The sequence below is a fragment of the Thrips palmi genome, unplaced genomic scaffold, assembly GCF_012932325.1.
Source record: "Thrips palmi isolate BJ-2018 unplaced genomic scaffold, TpBJ-2018v1 HiC_scaffold_17, whole genome shotgun sequence".
NCBI lineage: Eukaryota > Metazoa > Arthropoda > Insecta > Thysanoptera > Thripidae > Thrips > Thrips palmi.
This window is the reverse complement of record NW_023144626.1, coordinates 4,807,314-4,833,291: the sequence shown is the minus strand read 5'-3', so window position 1 is coordinate 4,833,291 and position 25,978 is coordinate 4,807,314. Positions and strand designations below refer to the sequence as shown.

Genomic DNA, 25,978 nt, shown 5'->3' with positions numbered 1-25,978 from the left:
TTGCGGGTGGTGCCTCCTTGACTCGTCGGGGAGGCGATGATAAGTCCTTTGAAGCTGGCCTAAAACGCTGTATGTTCGGTACGGGAGCGCCGGACAGTGGGGGTACCATGGGGTACACAACCAACCCTACGAAAACAAAAAGCTCCCACCAAACCTCTTCTCTGTCTGAGTCTCTCTCTGTCTCTCTGTCGTCTCACTCTACGTCCCGCCCCTCAAAGAGCTTCGTACTGGGTGCTCTCACCCAGCTGCCTGAGCTTTGGGGTCCTACTGGGTCCCCCGGCGAACGCTTAGAGTCGCTGACGGGATTAACCCCAGGTACCTGATAGCACCGGTTCCCATCCCGAACACCGAAGTAAAGCAGGAGGCCTCCCCATTAAGACTGGGGAGGGGGTGTAGAGTTCAAATTTTTTCTTTTCCCTTTCAAATTTCTCGGTTAATACTCGTTTGGTTTCCTTATACGGGGTAGTATGCGGGCTCATTCCAAAGCTAGTAATTAAAATTGTGTATGAAACAAAATATATAGACCGGAGCGAGGTGGCCGGTGTTGGTACTAGCCGTGCCGAGCTGTGGCCTGCACCGCCCGCCGCCGAGCCCGAGCTGGCCCGATGAGTGCCCCGGGCCGGGCCGAATCGGGAGGTATTGTTGCGCGATATTCCGCGCCGTGGCAGGCGGGGAGGGATTGTCAATGTTGCGCGCAGGCCGTCGCGAGCGAGGAGGGGGTGCCATTGTTTACGCCCGGTGCCGATGGCGCTGTACCGAGGAGGGATTGTCGAATTCCGCGCAGGATGCGCCTCATTGCCAGACACACGCACCAGCCCGCCCCGGCAGCCAGCCCCTATTATATTGTTTAGGATACGCGCTTCGTTTCTGGACTCGAGAGTAAAAGCACGCTGACACCTTCATGTGTATAGTAGTTTTAAGTATGTTTCAAGTGTGAAGGTATCATCTGCTAAAAACCAGACATAACCTAACCTAACAAACGTAACCTAACCTTACCCAGCCTAACCTGATCTAACCTAACCCTACGTAACTTAACCTAAGCTCCAAACTTAACAGTGCAGCCCATACAATTTTCCTGGCGATGTTCTCGGCAGTACAGCAGACCTGGCCGGGCTTTGTACCGTGATAAATAGCCTTCCTGCCCGACAACTAAACCGTGCGTGGTGCAGGGGGCAGGCAGGCCCTTGCACAATGGTGCCGTCCGGGCCAAGAAGGCGGGCTTAGCTTGCAGTGGCGTGAAGGCGCAGCGCGCAGCAGCGGTGGCGGCCAAGAGCATTCTAAAATGACGAGACGAGCGGGGCCTGCCTGGCCTGCTCTGGCGGCTCTGGCCTGCACTTGGGAGCAGATCATTTGACATGCCTAAAGGCAGCCAGGCGAAAAAAATGAGATGCTAATATTTGAACCTAACCTAACCTCCAAATGCGAACCTGCGTCTCTAACCTTTGCACACGAATTTCTGGAAGATGATAGCCCCTGTCTTTGCTCCATTCCATGGGCCGAAACGAAACGGCACAGTCGCGGCAACCCCACCCCCCACCCCCGCCGACAGCACCGCCGACAGCACCGCCGACTGCGTCGCCCAGTGTTGTGGCTAGGCCGGTCCTGTCTGACGCAATGCGTGTCTTGTGCTTTGAGTGCGTGTCCCCCCCCCCTCCTTTCCGCCTAGGGTAAAGGCCTCCATGTGCACGCCGCGCTGCCCCGCGACCGCGATGCATCCCTCCTGTCGCTCTGTCTTCTTCGCGTCGCCGCGGCGCGCCGACCGGTGCTGTCGGGCCTTCCGAAACCGAGCTGGCATGAGCTGGGGGGAAAGGGGGGGGGGGGCACCGTGACGATGACAGGGCGCTATGCGGCGCCATGCGACACCCCAAGGTCGATCGGGGATGCTGGCCGCCTTCCGATCGGCCTTGCGTCAAGCCGTCGCCTCGTGGCCCGGGTTCGAACACCGACACGGGCAGGAGAAATACTTTGAGGAGGGAGACATGCTCTGAGGCCAATACTCTAGTTCCATGCGAGCGTGACCATAGAAACGACAGCGTAGGCTTCGAAGATCAGCCTTTTTAAATGTGACCTAACTGTGGCACTCACACTCGCACAACGGAAGTAGGGCAGAGGGGCGCCTGTGGTGCGGCGTGCCTCGCGCCCCTGCCCCCGGCGGCACGCCCAGCGGTCAGCCAGTCAGTGCCAGTGTGCCAGTCAGCCACAGGCCGCCATTGTCCAATGCAAGTGTCGCGTTCCGTTCCGCGGCCCGGGGGCGGCCTGGGGGCGGCCCGGGGGCGGCGCGGTGAGGCTCGGCGTGCCCTGCGTGCCCTGCCGGCTTCAGTTGCGTTCGGCTTATTGTGTATATTTAGAAAAAGCAAGCCGCGCGATGCGAAGCAATGCGAAGCAGAGCGAGCCGTTTCACTGCTGGTAACAAGGCTCGGTAACCAAGCCGAGGAAGGCGGCTCGCGACTGCGGAACGAACAGCCACAAGTTTGCAATACGAAAAAAAGGTCGAAAACACAGAAGTCCTGATTAAACCGGAGGGTGCTCTGACCTCTACCAACCTGAGCTAACCGGAGGCAGGGGTCACCGCCTTCCCGATTCGCGGAGCGCTCGCCGCGTCACGTTCGTCACGCCGCGTCACGCCGCGTCACGTCGTGTCACGCCGCGTGTCACCCCGTCACGCGTACCGCGACCGCGCTGAACCGTCCAAAAGTAGCGCCGGCCACGCACTGATCGCGGAGCGCGGAGCCGCGAGCGGGGCCCGCGGTGTAAACACCCTGGCAGCGCCGCTCCGCCCCGCCCCGCCCCGCCCCGCCCCGCGGCCACGCCCCTCGGACAGCATCCCGTGGCGACCAGGAAGTGGACGCGGCGCGGCGGGAAGCGCGGGAAGGGCGGCACGCGGTGCACTTTGGTGACGATTCGGCACGTTCACGGTGTAGGGCTCGATGGCACGTCTCAGGGCTCCTCTTTCGCTCTGTCGCGCGGCGGGGCGGGGCGGGGCGTTTGGTGACAGTCACAGACGACACACGATGCAACCCATTGCACGGCCACCACTTCTCTTCCGCTGTCTTCACTTCCTCTTCTTTTCCTCTTCATTTCCCCTTCGTTTCCTCTTCTCTCTCTTCTCCTCTCGTTCCCAGCCGCGATAGATCACGTGGCGACCGATGGTCGCGTGGCGGTACGGATAGTCGTTCCGGGAATTGGGTGGGCGGTCAAAACGCCGATGACTCCGAGATGACGACTCTACGGAACGTGCGGCCGGTGTAGGCTCGTGCAGTCGCCGTCCAGCCCTGCCTACGCCTGTCAGCGAGGCGCCGCGTATGGACCAGTCGAGACGTAGCACACGATCGGCAGTCCATTACGTCCACCATTCCACCGCTCGGTTCTAACGTTCGTCTTCGGATGTTCATCGTCAGGCTCTTTCCCTTTCTTTTCTCCTACCGTCCAAATCACGTGACCTGGTCGCTGGCTACTTCCCGAAGGGAGGTCTCTCTCCCGCACTCGCACGAGCGCGCGAGAGAGACAGAGCGACGGGACACCCCACCCCCACTGCGGACCACCAAACAATATTGTGCGCCGGCTGTCCGTCTCTGTTTACGATCCGTGGAGTAACGCAGGGCCGCTCTCTAGTTAGCCCGGCGAGCATCTCGAACCCCCAAAGCGACCCCTTCGTCGCGAGCGATTCCCACTGTGTCCGTCTCTCTCGCACTCACGGGTCGGGGTGCGAGAGAGGGAGCGAGAGAGCCGCTTCAATAACAGGTGCCAGACTAAGTGGCTGCAGCGCGTGGGCGGCGGACCGGCCGCCGCCGCCGAGTCTTTCCGAAGAGGCGTCTCGTTATTCGTCTCTCTCGCACACCAGCGGGGCGCTTCGCGGCGGCGACGAAGAGGTCAGCTCTTCGGAATCAGTCCGCTGGCCGCGGGGGGCACCAACCAAGGGGGCACCGCCCGCCGGGGTGAGGAGGGGGGGGGGGAGGGAGTTTGTTTGGGTGGCGAGACGACGTGGAAGTGTCGCTCTCCTGACTGATGCCTGTCCACGCCAGCGCCAGACAAGGATGGTGGTTATCAGATGGGACTGGGCCCCACCGGGCCCCACACGGGGCTGCCTCACGCCGCCACCGCGCATCCATCGCTCCTCGTTCAGTAGCAGTACAGCACACTGTAACAGTCTTTTTCAGTGCGAGGTACCGCGAGCGAGGCAGGTGCGGCCAGTGCGTACTACAGTCACTGAACAGTGCTTCGTCGCCCTGTCTCTCTTTCTCTCGCGCCCCCTGCGGAACGCCCCACGAGTGCGAGAGAGACAAAGCATTGTTCAGCCTGCAGTGCCGCCGTGGCCCGATTACACCCCGAGCTCAAAGGACGGGGGAAGGGGGGGGGGTAACAGCTGAGGAGGGGCAGCCTAAAGGCAGCCCAGGGCAGCCCAGGGCGGCCACGACACGACGCCGTCCAAAAATACGACTCAGATATCGTCCGGCCGGCGGCGGGTCGGCGCAGCTAAGGCACAGCGCAGCGGCACTGTGCCTCGCGGGAGGAGAGGGGAGGGGGCGGTGGGAACAGCTGACCGGCCCAAACTAATCCAAACGTTAGAAGAACTAAACGGATCGGAGCGGCGTGACGGGACGGTGGGGGGCGGCGGTCTATCCCTCCGAGCGCCACCAAAGCACTGGCTGCAGGCCGTGCCGGCCGCCGGGGCAGCTGGGCGCCGCCGCAAACTGTCATAAAACTGAACCCGGATCTAAATTTAGACGCGGAGCAGGTCAAGAAGAAGCCAAGCTTGACCTGCTCCGCGGGTGGACGCCTCGCGCTGTCCAGGTGCTCTCCGACCTGGCGCTAGAAGCTCATGGCAAACGCGATAGGAATGATTTCCGGAAAAAAATAGTGATTTAAATCGCTGCTTTGCAATGAATCCTTCAACATGAACTTTATCTGTCCTTGATAAATGCGAGATCCTGTACATTTCCGTTTAAAAATCCCTTTTCGATCTCTATCGTATCTGGTCTTTAAGGATAACCACTCCGCGATTCATTTCACAAGTTAAAAGTTTAAACATTTCAGACCCGAATCCGGTTGCGCTCGGCACATGGTCCGCCAAGGAGCGCCGTTTGAAAGTCCCGCCGTGGCTCGCTTCGGGACTTCCACGGACGGGCTCGGGTGTCCTCGGCACAGGCCGACGAGCGGCAACGCGGCTCGGTCTCCCCTCCTCTTGACTGTGTTGCGCGTCGAGCACTGCTCCCATCATCATCCGATATGGTCTAGTGGTTAGGATTTCTGGCTTTCACCCAGGAGGCTCGGGTTCGATTCCCGGTATCGGAATATTTTTTCCGAGGGTGTCTCTTGTGCTACGTTTTGCAGTATGTGATTCCAAGGGAGTAACTTCATTCTCATGCTCGCGCATACACTTTCTTGTTTTCCATTCATGTGGCTATGAATGTGCGGAGTTCGTTGACTGCACAATATTGATCGACGACCAGAATTAAACCCCCCTCCCCCTCAACCCTTCCCTGTCACGTAGGTTACTGTTCCGTTCACGAATGGAACGTATGACCCATCTTATTGCCAAAATGCTCAGAATTGTGGGCAAAATCATTGGGGGTCTTCCAAACTGTTGACACCAGCAGATAAGGTGCCGCTTTCCAACATAAGTGACGACGAAAAAAGTTCATTGACTTTAAATCGATGCGGTGCGGAGGGAAGTTTAAGTTTGACAGCCTTTTTTTCTAGTGAACCTCAAAGTTACTCCCGCGTATGGTCAAAACACACTAGAAAGCTTCCTTGTCAACTGCGAACGTTTAGTATCAACCATTCTACAGTTCTCCGACGCGTAAATCCCGCTTTCGCGGCGCGAGAGGCGCGTGGTTTTCGTTGCGGTGGAGTGGCAGCGCCGGTCGGGGCCTTGCGCGTCGGCGCCGCAGCGTTCCTGCCCACGGCCCCAACTAGTGGAGGGCGGTGCTAGCTGACGTCACTTGTGTCTGGCCTGGAGCGTTGATAGGTGTGACGATCTCGCGGAATGGAGACTCCCACTTTCCGTGGGCCAAATCCGTTTGTTTTATGGAGGTAGCGTTCACCGCCGGGGCACATTGGACTAGAGTGCACTGTTTAGCCGGTCGGCAGCGCCGCCAAACCGAGTGAATTGTTCGAGTGGTCGCAGTGTTTTGCCTCTGGCACCCACCAGCAAGATGGCGCAGAACTCCCTTGCTCCCAGTGTGAATTGTTCACTGGATGAGATAGATTTAAACGCGCTCAAGGTAAGCAAGCAGCAGCACTCGAAAGGCGCGGCCGTGTTTTATCTTGTCACCAAATTTCAACTCCATCTGTCGATTTTTACCCAAAATCTGTGTTATTGTTTGTGGTCTGTTTATCAAGTTCAGTCTTTGTTGCTCTTTTTCTGACTGCTTTGTTTATATCGACCCGCAGAAGCGGTTTTTCTAATCCCTAGTTATGTTTGTTGCTCTATTTCGCACTCCATCTCAAACTTCTTTCACCCTGATCTTCTGTGAACTTAACCTGTGTTGTGAGAGGTGTCATGCTTCTGAACAAATTGTCAATGTTGTTCATGTCTGCTATTCCCTTCTCTCTATTACTTGTCCTTTTCCTAGTTTTCTAGAAAACTCCTACTTTTAAATAGTTTCGTATTCATTCAAAGACTGAAACTTTTTATTATGTTATAACTTACACCAATGGTCTCATTGTATTGACTTTTGTTGTTATGTTTTTTAAATCTTGCAACACCAAATTTTCCTTGCTATCCTTGTCTGAGTTTATTTTATTTTTTTCACATTCATAGCATTTTTTTCTCAAAATGAAGTATACTTGACACTAGTCGTCAAATCATCTCACACATGATGTATATCAACTGTTTCTTTTCCCTTTTCCAGGAACCAGCTGGCATTTTTGAGCTGATTGAGGTGGTCGGAAATGGGACCTATGGACAGGTGTACAAGGTAAGATCTTATAATTGGACCGATCATAGAAAACGACAACTTTCTCTGAGATTGTGAGCTGTCAGTCGGATACACTTTGCAGCTTTGTCTGAACTGATTAAGCCGGCCTCAAAAGGGATTGGTCTCATTGGGCAGAGTGATTTAATTCATTGGTCAGTCTGAATCAAGTCATTGGTCAGTCAGGACCGTGGAAAAAAAATTAAGCGACTCTTTGTTGTTGGGATTGGTACTATTAAGAGAAGTGGGGAAAGGGGGAGGGGGGCGCTCATGAGCAAAGCTCTCTGGCTGGCGGAAACGGCCGTGTCTTTGTGTGTGTCATCTCACGCGGTGCGTGGTGCACGTGCTGCAGTAGGGACGCTGCACCCCCCCCCCCCATCCCCGATTCCCCTCGCCATTCTCTCTCTCCCTCCCTCACCCCTGCACTCATTGACGCCTTCCCCCTCCCCCTCCCTCCTGGACTTGCTACCCTGGCCGACATCTGGTACCCCCGTGTCGAGCCAGGCCCGGCCTGCCCCAGCAAGTTGCATGCAGGCTTCGGAGGGCCTCCCCCTCCCCCCGCCCCGCCCTGGCGTGTGAGAGTGACAGAGACAGGGACACGAAAGTCGATAGAGACCAGGGAAATGCCTGCTTGAGCCGCGTTTGGCGTCTCCTCTGTCCGGATTCGAACGTTATCGGGGAGAGTTGTTGGAGTGTGTTTTGTTGCGCGCCTTGCTCCGCGCCGCGCCGCGCCCCGCCACTACACTCGTTGATTGTGGCTGCTGCCCGGCGTGCCCGGCTCTTGGGAGGCGAGGCGAGCGCCCAAGCCGCCTTCCGCTCGCAGAGTCCCTGCACTGTATCTACACGATACTATTGCTTCTCCAGTGGGGCGGCGCAACGGCGAATACGCAGCATGCCGATTCCATGATTCCGTGCAGCGGTTTCGTCGCTCTGTCTCTCTCGCACTCGCGGGCCGTGCCGTCGGCGCGCGAGAGAGACAGAGCGACGAAACGGTGTGCGGCGTGGCGGCATCGCTCGGCATCGCTCGGCGGCAGCGCAGGCACCGCGATCTGCGTCGTGTCGCCGCGGCGCTGCGGTTTGTAGTTTGTGTGCGGAAGTGGCGAGGCAGGCGAAGCGGCCCGGGGAATGGGAAGGGAATGCACGCTTCCTCCACGCGACGCCGCACCGTCGCGGCTGCAGTCTGCACCAAAGGGAAGTCCAAGGGCGGGCACCCCCCCTCCCCCCCTCCTCCCCCGACTGAGATTGCTCCGCCACTGCTCTCGACGTCCCGACCGCCGGGCGGCCTCGAATTCCTCCACCCATTTCTCGTTCTAGTTTTGATTGGCCATGATGCGCGGCGGGGCCGTAAAGGCCGTAAAGGTAAGGCGTCGCCAGACGACGTGTCTGTGAGTGGCCCATCTAGTTGGGCCCATCTAGTGGCCATCCAGTGGCGCGGCGCGGCGGCGCATCGCATGGCCGCGGGCGGAGGCCCCATCCCGGACGCCAGCAGAACGATTCCGAGAGTCGTCGCTCTGTCCCTCTCGCACTCGTGGGGCGCCCCGTATAGGTGCGAGAGAGACAGCGCGACGAAAACGACTCTCGGAATCGGACTACAGGCCGACAGGCCCTTTCTTCCAATCCGATTCCCAAGCACCGGCGGCCAGGCGGCCTGCCCACGCCGTGGGGCGTTTCCGAACCGCCGCCCCGTCCCTCTCGCGCCGCCGCCGGGACGGGCCGCGAGTGCGAGAGAGACGGGGCGACGACAGCACCGCGAGTCGCGCTTCGGGTCGCGGCGATGGTAGCCAGCCGGGGTTTATTGATGTAGCCGCCGTGTTTTGATGGTGGCGGGGCGGGGCGGGGCGTTTACGGATTCGTCCGCACCGGACGCGACTCCTACAAGTCCGTCGTTGCCACGTGCCACGGCATGCAGCCGCCCCCTTCGGACGTGGGGCTCCTTTTGTCCTGGTGGTCGTCGTCCTCTCCGTCCTCCTCGTCGTCCTGTCCCTCAGCGAGCACGTCGTGGGCGTGGCCGCCGCCCCGCCTCGCCTCCATGACGGGGTGAAAGGCACTCAGTCGGGGAAAGAACGCTCCCCGCCCCGCCCCGCCAAAGGGAGCGGGCAAAGTCCTCCAGACCAGTTTGGTGACGGCGCGGCCCGGGTTCGAATACTGGTTCGCGTCGAGTCCCCTCTTTTTTTGGCGCTGGTCGTCTTTGCCTCTCAATGTTTCCTTTCACTGCGCTGCGCGCGCTGCGTCGATGGGGCTTCGTTGCTACACATTGGCCTGCAGGGCGCAGGGCGGGCGCAGGGCCGGGGGGCGGGGGCACTGCGACGCCGGGCTTCCCCTGGAGGGGCACGGCACGGCGAGGCCGTCGCCCTGTCCTCGTCCTCTGAGACACGGCGAGGCGCAAGGTTGGGGTTGGGGCGGGCTCGGGCAGGTCGAGCCCTGGGCTGGGCTGCCCTGGGCTTTGGCCGCCCTCCGCACTGTCACCACTGTCACTGGCCCTTCGTGGCCCTTCGCGGCGCAGCGTGGCGCAGCGGCACACCACGGTCCAAAGCAGCGTGTCGCCGGGCGGCGCCAGCGGCGGCACCGTACGCCCGTGGGGTGGGGCCGGGGCCCTGTCTCTGCCGGGGCGTGGCGGGGCGGGGTGTGGCGGGGCGGACACGGGCGCGCTGCTCACTCAGGCTGCTCATCCAGGCGAGCTAATTCACGGCGACGACGCGGACGCCGCACCGGCCGCGAGTCTGTCGTCTCTCTGTCCCTCTCGCACCCCTGCGGGACGCCGCACCAGTGCGCACCAGCCCCACGAGTGCGAGAGGGACGGAGCCACTCCAACTGGCCCCCGGGCCCCGGGGCGCTGGCCGGTGCTGGCCGGCGACCCAGCGGCGGTGACGCGCGCCTTGCGGGTCCAGGCTGGTCCGGGCCGCCGTCCAGGCGTGTGCCAGTATGCTAATGGGTCGGTGGCGACACTGCAAAAACTGTGTGTGTCACCGCGTGCCGGAGCGGGACCCGCAGCGCCATCAGGGCCATCAGGGCCTAGCCGGTGCAGCGGTCCTGGGGTGCGCCGGGCGGGCGGACGTGTTGCGGGGAACGACCAACGAATGACCGCTTTCGTCGCTCTGTCTGTCTCTCTCGCACTCCCAGGGGACTCTCGCGAGAGACAGAGAGCACTGCCGTGACGTCACGCCGGTCGCGCGTCGTTGGCGCTGGCGTGCTTGGCGTTTGGCGTCGGCCCGGTGCGCATCATCCGGAGGTGACGTTGCGTCCAGCGGGAAAGTACAGCAGGCTCATTCCGAGAGTCGTCCGTCTCTCTCGCACTTGTACAGGATGCCCCGCGAGTGCGAGAGAGACGGAGCGACGAAAACGCCTCTGAGAATCGGTTCTGCAGCCCGGCGCCGCGACTGCGCCGCGACTGCGCCGCGCCCGTCCGATTCGGGCAAGGCGTGAATCAGAGGCTCCTCTGCGCAGCACGCTGCGTCCTCACTGCGTCGCTGGCCGTGTCGTGTGTCGCGCTGCAGTCCTGATATGATAAGCCCGTCTCCGGTCGGCCACCGCCCGGCCGGCTGCAGGACTCTCTGCACACCGAGGCACTCTGAGACGTGCTTCGGTCCGGCCAGGCCGCCAGGCCCGTCTGATACGGTCGGGTGACCTGCTGCCGGCGGACCATGGCGGGACGCGCGGACATATTGATTCTCTGCAGCGTCTCTCTCTCCCTCTCTTGCTCTCGCACTTATGGGGCGTGCCGTATGGGTGCGAGAGAGGCAGAGCCACACTATGGGCGCTCCGCAAGGCCTTGTCCGGACGGGCGGACAGTGGCCGGGGACCGGGCGGGGACCGACCGCGCTCTCCGAAGGGGGTCATCCACTTACTATCAGTCGCAAAAAATAAAGAAAGTGCCACTCCGCCGCGTCCACCACACTGGCGGGGCGGGGCGGCCCCCGTAGCTGGCCGTCGGTCGACACATTGAAACACGCCCTCTGATGTCACTCCCAGCCAATCAGCAGTGTCTTTGGCACACTTGCGAGCGCTGCAGCGCTGCAGGCGCGTCGCCGTGAAACTAGTTTGATGTTTCCAAACGGGTGATTTTTGCTGTGCCAACGCCTCGCTGCTTCGACTCGCCGTCGTGTAGTACACCGCGGGAGTGTATGTGACTGTATGCCGCGTTTGGCTCGGCGTGGCTGTGGCCGGCCGGCTGCAGGCTGAGCACTGCTCTCTCTCGCACTCGTGGGGCGTCCCGGGATGGAGCGAGAGAGGCAGCCTGCTGGCTGGCGAGGTGTGAGTGCGAGACCCATCCATCGCCTCACCGCGGAGCTGCGGAGCCGCGGCCGCGCTTGGAGCCAGGTGCCTCGCCGTGCCTCGCTGTGCCTCGCTGTGCCACGCCCCCCTCGCGGCTCCGCGCGGCTCGGAGCCCCGTGCTCCTCATTAGGCCCGCCGGGGCTGCCTCCGAACGGCTCTCTGTCTCTCTCGCACTCGCGGGGCGCGCCGTCGGGGTGCGAGAGAGACAGAGCCGTTCGGAAGCAGCCTGCCGCCTCTCGCCGCCGCCCCGCCGATTCGAACGCTGGATCCAGCCAGCCCGGCCAGCCCAGCCAGCCTGCCGCGGGACTCGGTGCCTCGACGGGTGCCTCTGGGGCCTCGCCTCGGGTCGTGGGGCCTAGGGACCGCGTGGGGCCGCGTGGCCGGCGGCATTACCCCCCCTCCCCCGCCAGGTCCTTGCCCCCGCCGCGGCTTCCATGGCCTCGCCGCGATGCCGCCATGGGTTGGGGGCTCATGGGAAGTGAGGTGGCCGACGCGTGGGGTATCCACGCCATGAAAATACTGTGGCCGGGCCGGGCCTGCACTGGCTGGACGCGACCTGCGGTCTAGCCGATTACTTTCTGGCGGGTCGTCGGCGCGGCCTGCGGTCGGGTCGGGGTCGCGGCGCCGTGCTCGCCGCTGTCGTCACCCGGGACCGGGCCGGGCCAGCTTCGGGGCGCCATCGGGGAATGACCCGAACCCCGATGGCGGCGGATGGCGGATACTGCACACTTTTTGCTCGGCTCCAGCGCGGCCGGCGACGTGGACGTCGTCGCCGATAACGCGACGGGCGTGCCCGGGCGTGCCGAACATGGGAGGCTTCTCGGCGGCCGCCGCGCCGCCCCACTGTCTTTCTCGCGCCCCGATGGGGTCGCCGCGAGTGCGAGAGAGACAAGAAAAGCGGCTCGGAATGAGCCTGCAGTACGGCCGCGCCGCGCCCAGTGCGGCGTCATGAGCGATTCGTCGATGATAAGGTTCTAATTGCGCGTCCGCCCCATGGTCCGTGTGCGCGTTTCTTGCTTCTGACGGCGTGCTTTTTGTCGGTTGCAGGGTCGGCACACCAAGACGGGCCAGCTTGCGGCCATCAAGGTCATGGACGTCACCGAGGTGAGTACTTGCTCAAACTTTTCAAACCTAACCCAATTTGAAAAGTAAAACAAAAGACCCCCCCCCCCCTTTCGCCCACGTTGGTTTTCCCCCTCCTCTTTCTCTCTCCCCCATATCTCTCTCGCTCGCTCTCTGAAGATGCCTCCCGCGGCCGCGAGTCCCTTGTCACGGACCGCTGGAGGAGAACAATATGTAAGAGCATATGGAACGGTAGTCGGCCTGGCCGCGCTGGCCGCCCCGGCCTGCCCTTCCAGCGCACACTCCCATGTCTCTCGGGGCGCGGCGCGGCGAGTCCGCAAGTCCGCCCCACATTCCACGGCCGCCCCGGCCGCCCCGACACGACTCAAGGCTGCCGCGCGCTGTGCCGTTCGCCCCCGTTGTGTGCACTTTCCCGCCGAACGGGCGTGCGCGCGTGCAGCTGTCTCTCTCGCACCCCTATGGGACGCGCCATGAGTGCGACAGAGCCAGAGCGACGAGACGATCCTTCGTAGTCGCTGGGCTAGGCAGCGCGGCGGACGACGACTGATTGAGGGAATTCCAGGAGAGTCTGTACCGCTGCCTTAATTCAGCGCACCTTAATTTGATTTAACATTGTAGAGTCGTTGCGCCCTGAGGAGACTCGTAGATGCCGCAGCGGGGTGGGTGGGGGTGGGGGGCGGTGCCTCGCGCCTCGCGCTGCAGAGCCGCCCCGCTGCGGCACCACCGCGCCGCAGAGCTAGGCGCCAGGCTACGCCAGGCAGCCAGGCCCCTCGTTGAAGGTGACAAGACACGCATCCTCAAGGACGTGCCCAAGTGCCTCTCCAGGCTCCCCCTCCCCCTTTTGCCGCATCGGGTCGGTGTGAATCGCGGTGCGCACGCGAGCGCGCGGAATGGTGGGGGGAGGCGTTTTTCCCATGCCGGTGCCCGCCGTGCCCGTGCACGACTGTTTTGCCTCGCCTTTATGTGGCTTTCTTCGGCGGTGCGCGGCCGGGCGCTCGTGGTGCGTTCGCGGCGCGCGGGGCAAAGGTGGATGTGAAATTCTCATGACGCCGCCGAGGGCGCGGCGTGCGGGAGAGCTGACATGAGAGCAAGGAGCGGACGGCTTGCATGGCCGACGCGGGCCTCCAGGAACACGCCGACGATTCGTTACGTTCGTCCTGGACGACGGCGAGGTCGGTGGACCCGCGGGCCGCCTGACTACCTGCCGAGCCGCGGCCGCTCTGATTAATCCAGACTGCATTAAAGCTAATCCCCCACCCCCTTCGTCCCCGCCGAGTTTGGCGCGGACTCGCTCAGCCCCGCTCGCGCTAGGCAGCGCTGCTAGGCGCACGCGCGGCCAGCAGGGTCTGGTACTGCACGCTGGCGACGAGGCGCCGCGCCGGCCGGGCAGCTGCACTTACGCCACGCCCGTCTCCGTCGGCCCGGCCCGGCCCGGCCCGGCCCGGCCCGGCCCCTGTCATCGGTGACTCACCACCACATCCATGGATAGCTTCTGTGCACTGTCAGGGACTGCCCCCTCCCCTTCTCTCTCTCTTTTTCTCTCTTCCCCTCTCCTCCTCTCCTCGCGAGGCCTTGGACTCCCGGAGTCTCGTGGATGCCCTCCCATCCTGCGATCCGCTCTAAATGACTCATGCCCTGACGACATCGAGGCTTCCCCCCCCCTCCCCCCCCTCTCTTCTAACTCCTTTTGACCCCGCTGCATGCTGCGCGCACTGCTCCCATACAATTGCCTCCCTTCCCCTCCCCCTCTTTTCCTTAATTCTTTTTATGTCTCAGCTGTCAATTTTACCAACTGGCTTTGTTTCTTTCTTGTTACAGGATGAAGAGGAGGAAATAAAACTTGAAATTAATGTTTTAAAGAAAGTGAGTAGTAGCTAAGAGTGATTTTTCTGTTCAGGTGCAAATTTTACCTGTATCATAAAACTAATTTTCTAAATTTTTTCAGTACTCAAACCACCGAAATATTGCTACCTACTATGGTGCCTTCATTAAAAAGAGTCCTCCTGGCAAGGATGACCAGCTTTGGCTTGTTATGGAGTACTGTGGTGCAGGATCTGTGACGGATTTGGTCAAGTCTACCAAGGGCCAGTCGCTGAAAGAGGAGTGGATTGCGTACATCTGCAGAGAAATCTTAAGGGGCTTAGCGTACCTTCACAACAACAAAGTCATTCACAGAGATATTAAGGGACAAAACGTTTTACTGACTGACAATGCCGAAGTCAAACTTGTGGACTTTGGTGTAAGTGCTCAACTAGACAGAACAATTGGTCGTAGGAACACATTCATTGGTACTCCCTACTGGATGGCCCCTGAGGTTATTGCTTGTGATGAGAATCCAGATGCCACTTACGATAATAGGAGTGATTTGTGGTCTTTGGGTATCACTGCCCTGGAGATGGCAGAATCTCAACCACCTCTTTGTGACCTTCATCCTATGCGTGCACTTTTCCTCATCCCTCGAAATCCACCAGCTCGATTGAAATCCAAGAAGTGGGCTAAGCGCTTCCATAGTAAGTTTTCTTCTCTCTTATAAAGTATGTATTTAAAGGTTAAAAAAATAACCACAGTAATATGGACCTTTTTTTTCCTTCTAGGTTTTATTGAAACTGTACTTGTCAAAGACTACCATCAGAGGCCCTACACAGAACAGTTGCTCAAACACCCCTTCATTCGAGATCAGCCAACTGAGCGACAAGTTCGTATTCAGTTGAAGGATCATATAGATCGTTGCAAGAAACGAAAGCAGGAAAAAGGTATGATCATTCCTTCAGATGTACATGGCATTGTCTCATATTTTTTTATTGTTGTTTACAAGTACACACCTTTTATGTCTTTGTGCCGGTTGCAGAAAGAGAAGATTACCATTACAGTGGCTCTGAGAATGAAGACGAAGAGCCTGCAGTGGCTGGTGAACCATCTTCCATTGTCCAGGCTCCAGGGGACAACACACTTAGAAGAACTTTTGCACAGCTCCAGGTATGCAAATTTTCATCTTGTGTCACATCAAATTTCCTATAATTATCTTCAACCTTTCTCTACCTTGTCTCTTTGTTTGCAGTTGTGTGGAGAGGGAAGACCAGATGGGCGCTCTGCCAATGACCAAGGCAAAGATCCCAAACATGGGAGGAAAGGAGAACGTGAAGAAATACCAGACCCAGGCCCACCAGCAAGACCGCCCATCCCCCAGAGACTTATTGGTGCGTAAATTTATTTATTTCCAAACTTTTCCAAGAAAGAACTTTTTGTTCATTCTCATGTGTGTGTTCTGTGCTTTGACCGGTCATCAGTGGTTCCAGACCCCCATCCTCCATCTCGGCCCTTGCCACCTCCTCCCAAGGACGACAGCAGACCTCCAGGGAAGCCCTCCACACCTCATGGAAACCACCATGCGCATCACCAGCCTGCTGCTGCGCCTTCAGCGCATCCACAGCAGCAAAGAAACTCCCATGGCTTCAAACCTATGGTTAGTATCACATCTTCGCTGTTTCTTCTTCCCTCACTTTAAAACTATTTACATAAAGAAAAGAGATAAGAAAAGGATTATGCTGCTTGGTCTTGGTATTAAAGTCTAGCTCGCACTGTGTAAAGCTTCTTCAAATTGTTATGACATGATATCCTATCAGTGGAGTAAAAGAACCTTAATCAAAGCCTGATTTTAGGTCCACTGCCCCTTTATTAATTTAATTGCACGTGGACTGATGTGAAGTCTGAAAACTCGGTCCAAAACCACGAAGTTCTCTTTCGTTGCCACGAACTCCCTTCAACATCATGCCAAGCCTTTCGTTTCTTTCTTTTATTTTCTCTCTTCCACTCCCCAGCAATTTTAATAACTTAAGTTTCATAAGAATAATGGTGGCTGACTCTTCTTCTTGCATACAAACCTAGAATTTAATAGACAAATCTTGCACTATACAGATCTTATATTGTAGTGGAATGGGAACTAGCTGTAGTATGTGGCACAGCTTCCTTTTTCTTTTTCCTCTTTCTGTTGCTATCTTGGGAACTTGGCTTTTTAATAACTTTTTTGTTTGCTCAATGTGCCTGTTCTTTGGACGACCTTGCAACTCAGCTGCCACCAAGGAGACCAGAGGTAATAATTCTTTGATCTTGCAATACTCAAGAAGCTGGATCAAACTTGTATTTTCTGTTTCCTTCTATGCATGTTTACTTATTTATGTCTACTGCAGAGTCAAGTTATAAACATCAACTTGTAAGCTGTGGAGACGATTCCTCCAGCTTTCATGTTTTTCCAGTCTGGTTTTATTGTGATTTCACTTCGAAAGGAAATCTTTAATTATTATGTGTGTGTGTGTTTCTCGTTTGTTGCTTTTCGTTCTTGACTTGTCTCTTTTGATGTTTGTAGAGTGGAGCCTCAAGCTCTTCGTCTGGAGCTGCAGTCAGTGAACAGCCTCCAGCCAGGCCTGCAAGATCGTCCCACCACCAGTCTAGCCAAAACGGTTCGAAGTCTCAAAGTAAGTATGTGGGGTCTGCAGGTGCCACAGATTTTAGATCTGGGTGTTTCTATGTCTCTCAAAATATTGATGTCTTAAAACCTTTTCAAGCTCCTGGAAGCCAACATCTGTCCCTGCTGGAGTCTGATTCAGATGATGATGAAGATATTGGTCGAGTCAGAAGTGATGGCACATTGCTTGCAAGTGACCCACCAAAGCCTCTGTAAGTAAAGATTTCATTTTGTCTTCAAATTTGGAAGTGATGGATCAAGTTTATCCACTAACTGGTAATTTCTTTACAAAATTGCAGACCAGAATTCCCTTACAGACCTGACGAACATGGTGCACATGCACCAAAACCAGGTATTTGTCGATATCCATTTCCAAACATTGTACCGTAGTTTCTGTACTACTGTGTGCTTAAATGGACAATTTTTGTGCTTTTAGCTCCGTCATCAAGTGGGGCTCCTAATCGACCTCTTCCTCCAACCCCTGATGAAGAAGAAAGTGGGGAAAGGACACTTGTCATGATAAGGGTGAGTCTGCCATACATGTATCTCATTCCCTTTTCACTGTACAAATTTGGCACAATTACAGCTGCCTGCCCAAAGGAGAAATGATTGGTGATTGGTGATTTATTCTTATTCCAGCTCTGCTTAATGTATAAAAGATTTTTAATAATGAGACTAACACTTACTCAGTTATTGCATTTTGGCATTTGGCTCAAATTTAGTTTAGGATTTGTTGCACTTTCTCTTAAATACAATTAGCGAACACTTTTATACTGTGTTCTTTATCCATTCATTTTGCGTTGTACGATCTAGCAGAGAACTGTAATTAAGCCATAGCAATTATGTGTCCGCCTACCCCTTAATGCACGTGCTCCTGACTCTTTAATAATATTTTTTGGAAGCCTTTTTAAAAATTTGTTTCCTTCCTTTAAAAAAAAAAAATCAACAATTTGTGGTTTTTAATGTTTGTGATATGTCTGGCCTAAGTGGCAATTCAAAGCATTGCTTATGACCTAAAGAGTGCATTTAAGTTTGGATTTTTTTCAGACATTTATGCATTAGTAGCTCTTTTGTGGCTAGCACTGATTAACTTGCTATCAGCATGCTTTCACTTCCGTGGTGTTTGCTGCGCTGCAAGTTTGTCACAAACTGCACGCCACGCTTTCGCTTTGTGCGATTACCCAGCTTTGATGCAAGAGCATTTCTTGTCAGTGTAACAGCTACATTCTGCTCTTGTTGAAAAGATAAAGAAAATATCAATTGCAGGATATTTTGTCTCCAAGTTTAATTTTTATGATTTCTAATTATTATTATAGCTATCTCATTTACTTTTCTTTCATTTTTGTTTATTAGAGCAAATCCTCCTAGTGTTGGCTGCTAGAAGGAATAATACGTTCTATAGCTACCATCTTGCTTTGCTTTGAATTCGTCAGATAGCATGAACATTGATTTGTTCCCTTGTAGTGACGATGAGTGTTCCCTCCCTTGTTGGGAAAGGGCTGGGCCCTTTACCGTGACACATGATTACACATCAGCAGTACTCCATTGTTGTTATGAAGCATCACTTTGATAAAGGGGTTAGACATATCTTAGACAGCTGGTATTCTTGCTTTCATGTCAGTCACACAGTTTGTGCTCAACAAAGTATTTTTCATTCAACAGCATTGTACAACAAAGTTAGCTGACTTTAAATTTAATGAAGATTTTTTTTTTCATTCTGTTTTGATTTATTCTGTTGTGTTTGAAACATCCAGTTTATCTTTTTAATTTCATTCATAATTTTTTCTTGTTTTCTTTTTTTTATGTTGTCAAATGAATGATGATTCAGAAACATGGAGGTGACAGCAAGAGGAGTAGTGTTCGCAATTCCGAGCTGGCTGATCAACAGCTCCTGAAAGATTGGGACTTTGATCGTTTCTTCCAAGGCTTTAATGCCCGTCTTGATCGGCTCAGTGACGAATCTAATCGCTCAAAAGAGGCCAACAAGAAACAATCAGATCGCAACAGTAAAAGCTTTGACAATCCTGGTTTTGAAGATGGGGAAAATAGCATTGTTAAGTCATCACCATCAAGAAGCAGTGTATCCAATGCTCCATCATCTAGCACTCCAGAAAATAAGGTGCGAGAATCTCAGCTGAAGCATGTAGATTCTAAGAGACATATTTTCCGGCGAGAAAACTCGGATTTCTTCCCTAGTCGGTCCAATCGTCACTCTGCTTTAGTTTTTGAATCCACTCCCCCTTCTGATACATCCAAAGGGTCTGGCGTAACTTTTTCTTACAACAATGGGAGACGTGGTTCAGAAATAGCTGCCTCTATTGTGGCGGGCATCAGCTCAGAGCTGTATGGAAAAGAAACTCCGTCAAAAAGCAGATTTATGCCAGGAAGAAAACCAAGTGGGGAGCCAGTACTCACTGATTGGAAGAGTGGTGGAACTGATTTAATTCCTAAGAATGCTGGAAGTGACTGGTCTGCTGTGAAACCACGGCGAGAGAAGACTGAAGGCGATATTGTATTGATGCGAGCTTGGCGTCGTAGCAGTAATGCCAATGGCTTCGCTAATGGCAATGGCAGTGGCAGCAATAGCAGCAGTCCAGGGGACCGAGGTGAAGGGGGTGGTGGTGGACAAGGTGGATTCTTGGAATGGCAGGTTAGTTGGCGCTGTCACCAAGCACCGACCATGACGCACGAAATCAAAGTCTATATTTATATATTTAAACTTCTTTTACCTGTCCTTTATTTTTGTCTATAGTACTTCATGCAATACTAACACAAAGCTTCAAATTAACAAGGAAACCACATTGTTAGGAAAGTATGACTGTTGAGCACAGAGGGGAGAAAACTCGTAGGTTTTGGTGTGGTCTTCATTATGAGGTGGTGTGAAAAGATGGCTAGCTTTGGTGCAGGACTTTGTGATGTGAGCTCTGTTCACAAATCCTTATTAGTGTATTCAAAAGGCATATTTGATATGTTACATTCTTACTTTCATTTTAGGAACATTTAGTTCACAAATTCTGAAATATTCTGGGTTGTATTTTTTATTATACGAGTGTAAAGGGTTGGCTGTAAGTTTGTTTCAATGGATTGACATAACATTCAGTGACTCTCTCCTCTAAGATTCATAAGATTTTGCCACCCCTTTAACTAATGCATTTAGCATTTAACACATACATAGTTTCTCTTACTTCATCATTCATTTCTTAGTTCATAATAATGTGTGTCTAATGCTATCTAAAAATAAGGTTCAGCTTTGTAATGGCTCATCGCTTTTGTGAAAAAAAAAATCTACCATGTGTATCTATGAACATTGAGACTGTTTCTGGGAGATGACTTTTGTAATGCAGAGACTTGCATGTCTTACTGATACTTGACTGCATGTGTATGTGTTGACTGCATTTTGCCAGCTTTGTGTGTCAACTAGGCATGCTGTGATGGTTGAATCTGTGTGTTCATGTTGTCCTCTTACTCTGTATTTTAGGTTTTGATTTAATTGTTCATTAAATTTTCTACCTTATCCAATAATCATAGTGCTGCAGGGTATTAAAAGTGCTTGTTTGTTTTGGCAGAATCGTGAGGAACGCCGTGGAGAATTCCACCGCATGGACTCATCTCCAGGACAACTTAGTACTCCTGGTTCCAGAACTAGTTCTGTTTTGCCTGACCTTCTCACTCAGGTAATTAATTGACCAAAGACGCGCACACACCCTCCTTTCATTTATTTTGTATTCTCAATGATCCTATAAATATGATCACATAGTAATGACACTATTTGCTCTGATTCAGACATCCAGCCCAGGAACACCCAATCAGAGGCAGGACAAGTCAACCAGTGACGAGGTGAGTTGGCTTCATTTCAATTGCCTTATGCTTCTTAATAAAAGAGAGAAACGGAGACAACTCGTGAATCAATTGTTAAAGCTTTCGCATTGTTCTGTTCACTGTCTTACAGCAGTTTAAATTTTATAGACTTGCTTGATTGTAAATGCATTTTAGACAAAATTTCCATGTTTTATTAGTTTGAGTCACCCCATCTGTTATATTCACTTCTTCAGGAAGTTTCACTGGTAGTTAGTTACAAGATAGTTGGATTACTGTATTGCCGTAGTTTTTAGACGAATTACAATCTAAACAAAATTTATAATACACATTTACAATTTTTTGGAAATTATACAACAAATAAGCTTATCACCAATGGGAGTGAAGCTTCTGCTGATCTGATCATAACTTCATTATGGTTTTGCTTTGGGATTGCATTCTTTTATATATCACATTTACCCACATTTCTCCATTGTTAAATTTCTCTTGTTTATTATTATTGGGGATCAACCTCAGTAATGTGAGTTGTACTATTTTCACATATTTCTTAAGCCCCCTTTTACAATTTTGCAAATGAATCCATTAAAGGGTTGGGTGATGGAGTCTGTTCAGCATGGAGCAGTTTCTTTCTCTAACCAGACTTATTACGCATGATCAAATCTTGCCCTTTTTATTGGAGTTAATGAGTAATTTTTTTAATCCCTGCAACTTATTGAAGCTAGTTGTAAGAAATGTTGTAAACAGCTTTATCTTCCTTGTGAATGTTCCCTCACCTATTTTTTTTTTCTGCTAGTGGAATGTGGTGAAATGTGTGCTTTACAGCAGGGCTCCCTTCTGTTTTTGGCCGTCATTAAACAATATGAGAAAAGTTGGTTAATGTTAATGTCCTATTGCTGAGGGAAGGGAAAACCTTAAGGCATTTCAGTTTTCTTAAATCCCATTTGGGCTTGCTACTGGATTTTTGAGCGCGACTTTGGACGGCCTGCTTGGATCTCACTAATGCTGTGTTGTATTTTTTCTCGCGATCATACATGCTCTGACCTACTAACTGACGTGAGGGGAAGCTCTTGGACAAGAATTTTTTATCTTTTCATGTAAGTATGGTGCCTATGGTGATTTTATGTTCAATTGGTTTGTGTGTGGGTGTTTTCATTGTTGCTGTTTTATTTACTGTGTCCTCTTAGTTTTCTAATATCAATGTCTATAATACCTTGGGAGCTTGAATATGAAACTAAAGTCTTCATATTGATATTTGGGAAACACAGGTGATCCAATAAATTTGAAGGAACACTCACAAGCCTGGGAAATTCCTGTTCATAGGTTTCTGCTGAGCGTACTCACATTTTATGGTCACCAATAATTCTGAGTATTATCAGGCAGCTCAGTTGCAAAAATGTTTCTTGGGGACATCTGTGGCCAGCCTTTTCGCAATAAACACTGAATGTTTTCCTTGCTAGTGGAAGATTTGTCATTTTCTTTGCATGCCCTGGTTTTGTGATGCATGTTTTACATACTCATATGTGATTAGTGACAGTTATAAGCATGCAGGTATGCATCCGGAAAATAAATTTGAAAGAAGGTGAAGTGCAACCGGGTCAGCAAGGAAAAATCAATTGTTATACCTGATCTTCCCGTTCTTACATATTAGTGTTGATGATACAGTAGCAAAAATTGTTGATACACCTCCCATTGAATTTAATAATACATTTCCTTCACACATTTTTTCATCTTCTCTGTAGCCATAGATAGTCTATTTAATCTAGATTAAAATGGCATCAAATTTTATCTCAATAGTAGTTGTGCTAGTTTTATCAGATTACTGCGCACCAATTTATTTGAAAAGTTTGTTCAACTTTCATGAGTTTTTGCCAGTTTTCCCATCAATAAACCATGTCTTTAGCAACTCCTTTTTTTTCCCAAACGCTTGTAGTTGTAACTAATTTGTATCATTTTTGTTTCTCTTACAGTATCGGCAAGCTATTAAGGGACTAAGTGGTAGTATTGGAGGGCCCCGAATAAGTCCGTCCAACACTTCCACTGCATCATCGTCCTCCCTCATTTCACCCTCATCACAAACCGGCTTTAATCCTCTTCAACAGAAACAGAGGTCATTCTTGACGTTTGGATTCGGCGCCGGAGGCTCGGGTCCGAGCAGAAGGGAGTCTCACGTCAATGTGAATGTCACACCTACTTCACATGATCTTGGTGCGGACACACCAGAGATAAGAAAATACAAGAAAAGATTCAACTCAGAAATTCTGTGTGCTGCATTATGGGGTATGTGTTTCAATGACAACTCCAGACATACTAGCTTTCCCTTTAGGGTTTCTTGTTTTGACTGGAATGCTTATCTTATCTTGATGGCAGGTGTCAACTTATTGATTGGAACTGAAAATGGTTTGATGCTGCTGGACCGTAGTGGCCAAGGGAAAGTCTATCAACTTATTTCGCGGCGACGTTTCCAACAAATGGAAGTGTTAGAAGGCCAAAATATTCTCGTTACCATTTCAGGGAAGAAAAACAGAGTACGAGTATATTACTTGTCCTGGTTAAAATCTAAAATCCTCCGCACTGATGGTGTTACTGAAGTAAGAGATTATCCCTTTGGTTTCTGGTTATCTTGGATATTAACTCTATCCACTCATCATCTATTCCTCACCATGAATTAACAATTTTCAGCAACAAGTAGAAAGGCGCAATGGTTGGATCAATGTTGGTGATCTACAGGGAGCTGTCCATTTTAAGATAGTCAAGTATGAACGTATCAAATTCCTTGTAATTGCATTGAAGGACAGTATTGAAATTTATGCATGGGCACCTAAACCTTATCACAAATTCATGGCGTTCAAGGTAAGGCCCCACTGTTTCTTTTTATTTGGTGATCATTGCGGATCCTTTACTTTGGTTACCATTGCTTTGTGTGTCTTTCAGGCATTTGGAGACCTCCAACATCGACCTCTTCTGGTCGACCTCACTGTTGAAGAAGGTACTCGCCTGAAAGTGATATATGGGTCTGCTGATGGATTCCATGCTGTGGATCTTGATTCTGCTTCAGTCTATGATGTGTACCTTCCCAAGCATGTTAGCATGGTGAGAATATCAGACTCTATTTCTTTTTATTATTTGTACTCAAAATTGCCAAAACATTATTGTTTTTTTGTTTGTTTTGCAGTCTCAAGGTCCTATTTCACCTCACTGCATTGTGCCACTTCCTAACTCGAATGGTATGCAGCTCTTGTTGTGTTATGACAATGAAGGAGTTTATGTAAATACGTATGGCAAGGTATGTGGACATACTGCATGTAAATGATAATCTCTTGTACTTACATTAGACTGACTTTTAATTCATCGTTATCGTCCTCTTATGCAGGTCTCAAAGAACATTGTGTTGCAATGGGGTGAAATGCCAACATCAGTTGCCTACATAGGGACTGGTCAAATTATGGGATGGGGTAACAAAGCCATAGAAATACGCAGTGTGGAATCAGGGCATCTAGATGGTGTTTTTATGCATAAGAAGGCCCAGCGACTAAAGTTCCTCTGTGAAAGGAATGACAAGGTAATTAGGAAAATAAGATTTCCTTCGCTTTTTTCTAAGTTTATTATTATTATCTTGTTAAAATTTATTTATGTGTGTTTTGTAGGTATTCTTCTCATCTGCTAAAGGTGGTTCTTCATGCCAAATATACTTCATGACTTTGAACAAACCTGGCATGGCCAATTGGTAAATTTAAGTAGCTTTGTTATTGTTTTGTTTTAATGGGTGTATCCATGCTGTAACTGATAGTCCTCCTTGTATAAGCATACATGGCACAGTCATGCTTATTTTTTGTGTCATGGAAACCCATAAGCAAGTCTTTTTGTATGAATGAACTCAGATCTAGTGACAGTTGTTTGTATTTGTTGTCTTTTATTTACGTCTAATGTATTTTGACTGGAAGTGCTGGTGCAGACTCCATCAAGTAATCGTTGGTTACATGAATGGAAGTACCTGCACTGTTCATGGGGGTAATTTCAGTGTTAATCACTGGAAATCCATTTGAACAACCCAGAATAGTCTGCGAGTTGATCATGACAAGGTTGTGTTGATATATCACAATCCGCAAAGAAATATTGTTTTAATTATCTCTGAACAATCTTCTTGTATCTTGGACGCCATTGAGCTGGGTTCTTTTTGACTTGACTTTTAAAGGAAACAATATTGAATATTCTTGCTGCCATGCACAACAGTAGCCTCAGCTTAGAAGTGTTAAATATCTTGTGAGATGTGGTGGTGGTGGTATCCTCTGTACCTCAGATGGTCTGGATAGTCTGATAACTGCCAACAAGTCACAAAATAGTTATTTTAGTCATTTATCACAATAGTAATAATTCTTTACACCTCATGTATCAAATTATTACTATTAGTACAGCATAGTTCCATTTATTATGTCATTATAGAAGACTTGTTCTACATCATAGTCTTATGATGTTGGGAGGTTCTTTACCTTGCATATATGTACAGAATAAAAACGATGGGAGAGGCATGAGAGGGAATCAGCTCTTCTTTTTTTCCCTGTTCATTTTTAGCAAGATCCACATCCTAGTGGCCTATTTTTGCTCTGCATCAGAGTCTTGGATTTTGTTTGGGAGATGTTGTTTTGCATTGGAAACAATGTATCAAAGCATCAACATTACTTAATGCTCTGTTTAATGTGTAGTGCCAAAAGCACATGTGAAACATTAGCGGTCTTTTCTTTCTCGTAAAAATTCTGCATTTCTAATCTACATTTATTTTGGGGGCTGGTCCTCCTACTGACTGATAATTTTTAAAAGTTTTCATCTTTTTTAACATCTTTTGAGTTGGGTCATGCCTTCTAAAAAAAAGGTCAGGCTGCCCTTTTTAAACATTACCACAACAAGAAAACTACCATCGAGCTGATTTCCTTACAGGAGAGTATATACAAGAGTGTAAATACTTTGTATAGTATGTTATAGTGTGTTTTCTTTTTCTCAGTTTAACAAGAGAAGTTTGTTGTACGCTTTTAAGGTCCCTATTACTTATTGCGGTTCAGCTTGGGTACCTTTATACGTCTGTATAGTTTGTTAAAATTAACAATGAATCGATATTATAGTCAAATGGCTCCATCAATGGTTGAGTCAACAGCTCTTATGTATGGTTGATAGCTTTTGGCACTGGCGTGTTAGATCTGATTGATTGTGAAATTAAGTAAATGTGGCTACTTTTGTGATGAAACTTGTTATCTATTAGGTACTTTTAGAAAATATTAATATGTGAAACCAAGAAAGCCACAGAATGTATAGAAAACTATAATTCTGACCTCTTTGATTTGTTTCTTGAAGGAAGTAACTTACTTGAGATTGTTTGGATGATGACTACTTCTTCATTTGATGTTTTGATAAAGTTGCACATTGTGGCAATTATGGT

General features: G+C 51.3%; 1 protein-coding gene and 1 non-coding gene across 7 annotated transcripts; both read left to right on the top strand.

Annotated features, from left to right (window-relative positions):
- The first annotated feature begins 5,220 nt into the window (after positions 1-5,220).
- Positions 5,221-5,292, top strand: Trnae-uuc. Its single transcript has one exon. It is a non-coding gene; the product is annotated as a tRNA-Glu (tRNA).
- Positions 5,293-5,918: 626 nt separating this feature from the next.
- On the top strand, positions 5,919-25,086 carry LOC117643411 (serine/threonine-protein kinase mig-15). 6 transcript variants are annotated; one of them, XM_034382289.1, is made up of 24 exons: positions 5,919-6,224; positions 6,855-6,920; positions 12,237-12,293; positions 14,091-14,135; positions 14,218-14,782; positions 14,867-15,025; positions 15,121-15,248; positions 15,331-15,469; positions 15,569-15,735; positions 16,342-16,362; positions 16,636-16,744; positions 16,835-16,946; positions 17,034-17,086; positions 17,171-17,259; positions 18,563-19,384; positions 20,301-20,408; positions 20,518-20,571; positions 22,518-22,827; positions 22,918-23,138; positions 23,230-23,400; positions 23,482-23,640; positions 23,723-23,833; positions 23,921-24,109; positions 24,195-25,086. In XM_034382289.1, exons 1-24 carry the CDS (start codon positions 6,156-6,158, stop codon positions 24,276-24,278), a joined length of 4,008 nt encoding a protein of 1,335 aa, XP_034238180.1. In that variant the 5' UTR covers positions 5,919-6,155; the 3' UTR covers positions 24,279-25,086. The 6 variants fall into 6 exon arrangements, with proteins under 6 accessions (XP_034238180.1, XP_034238183.1, XP_034238182.1 ...); XM_034382292.1 differs by having other exon boundaries at positions 15,560-15,735; positions 18,563-18,853; XM_034382291.1 differs by having other exon boundaries at positions 15,560-15,735; positions 22,650-22,827.
- Positions 25,087-25,978: the final 892 nt, after the last annotated feature.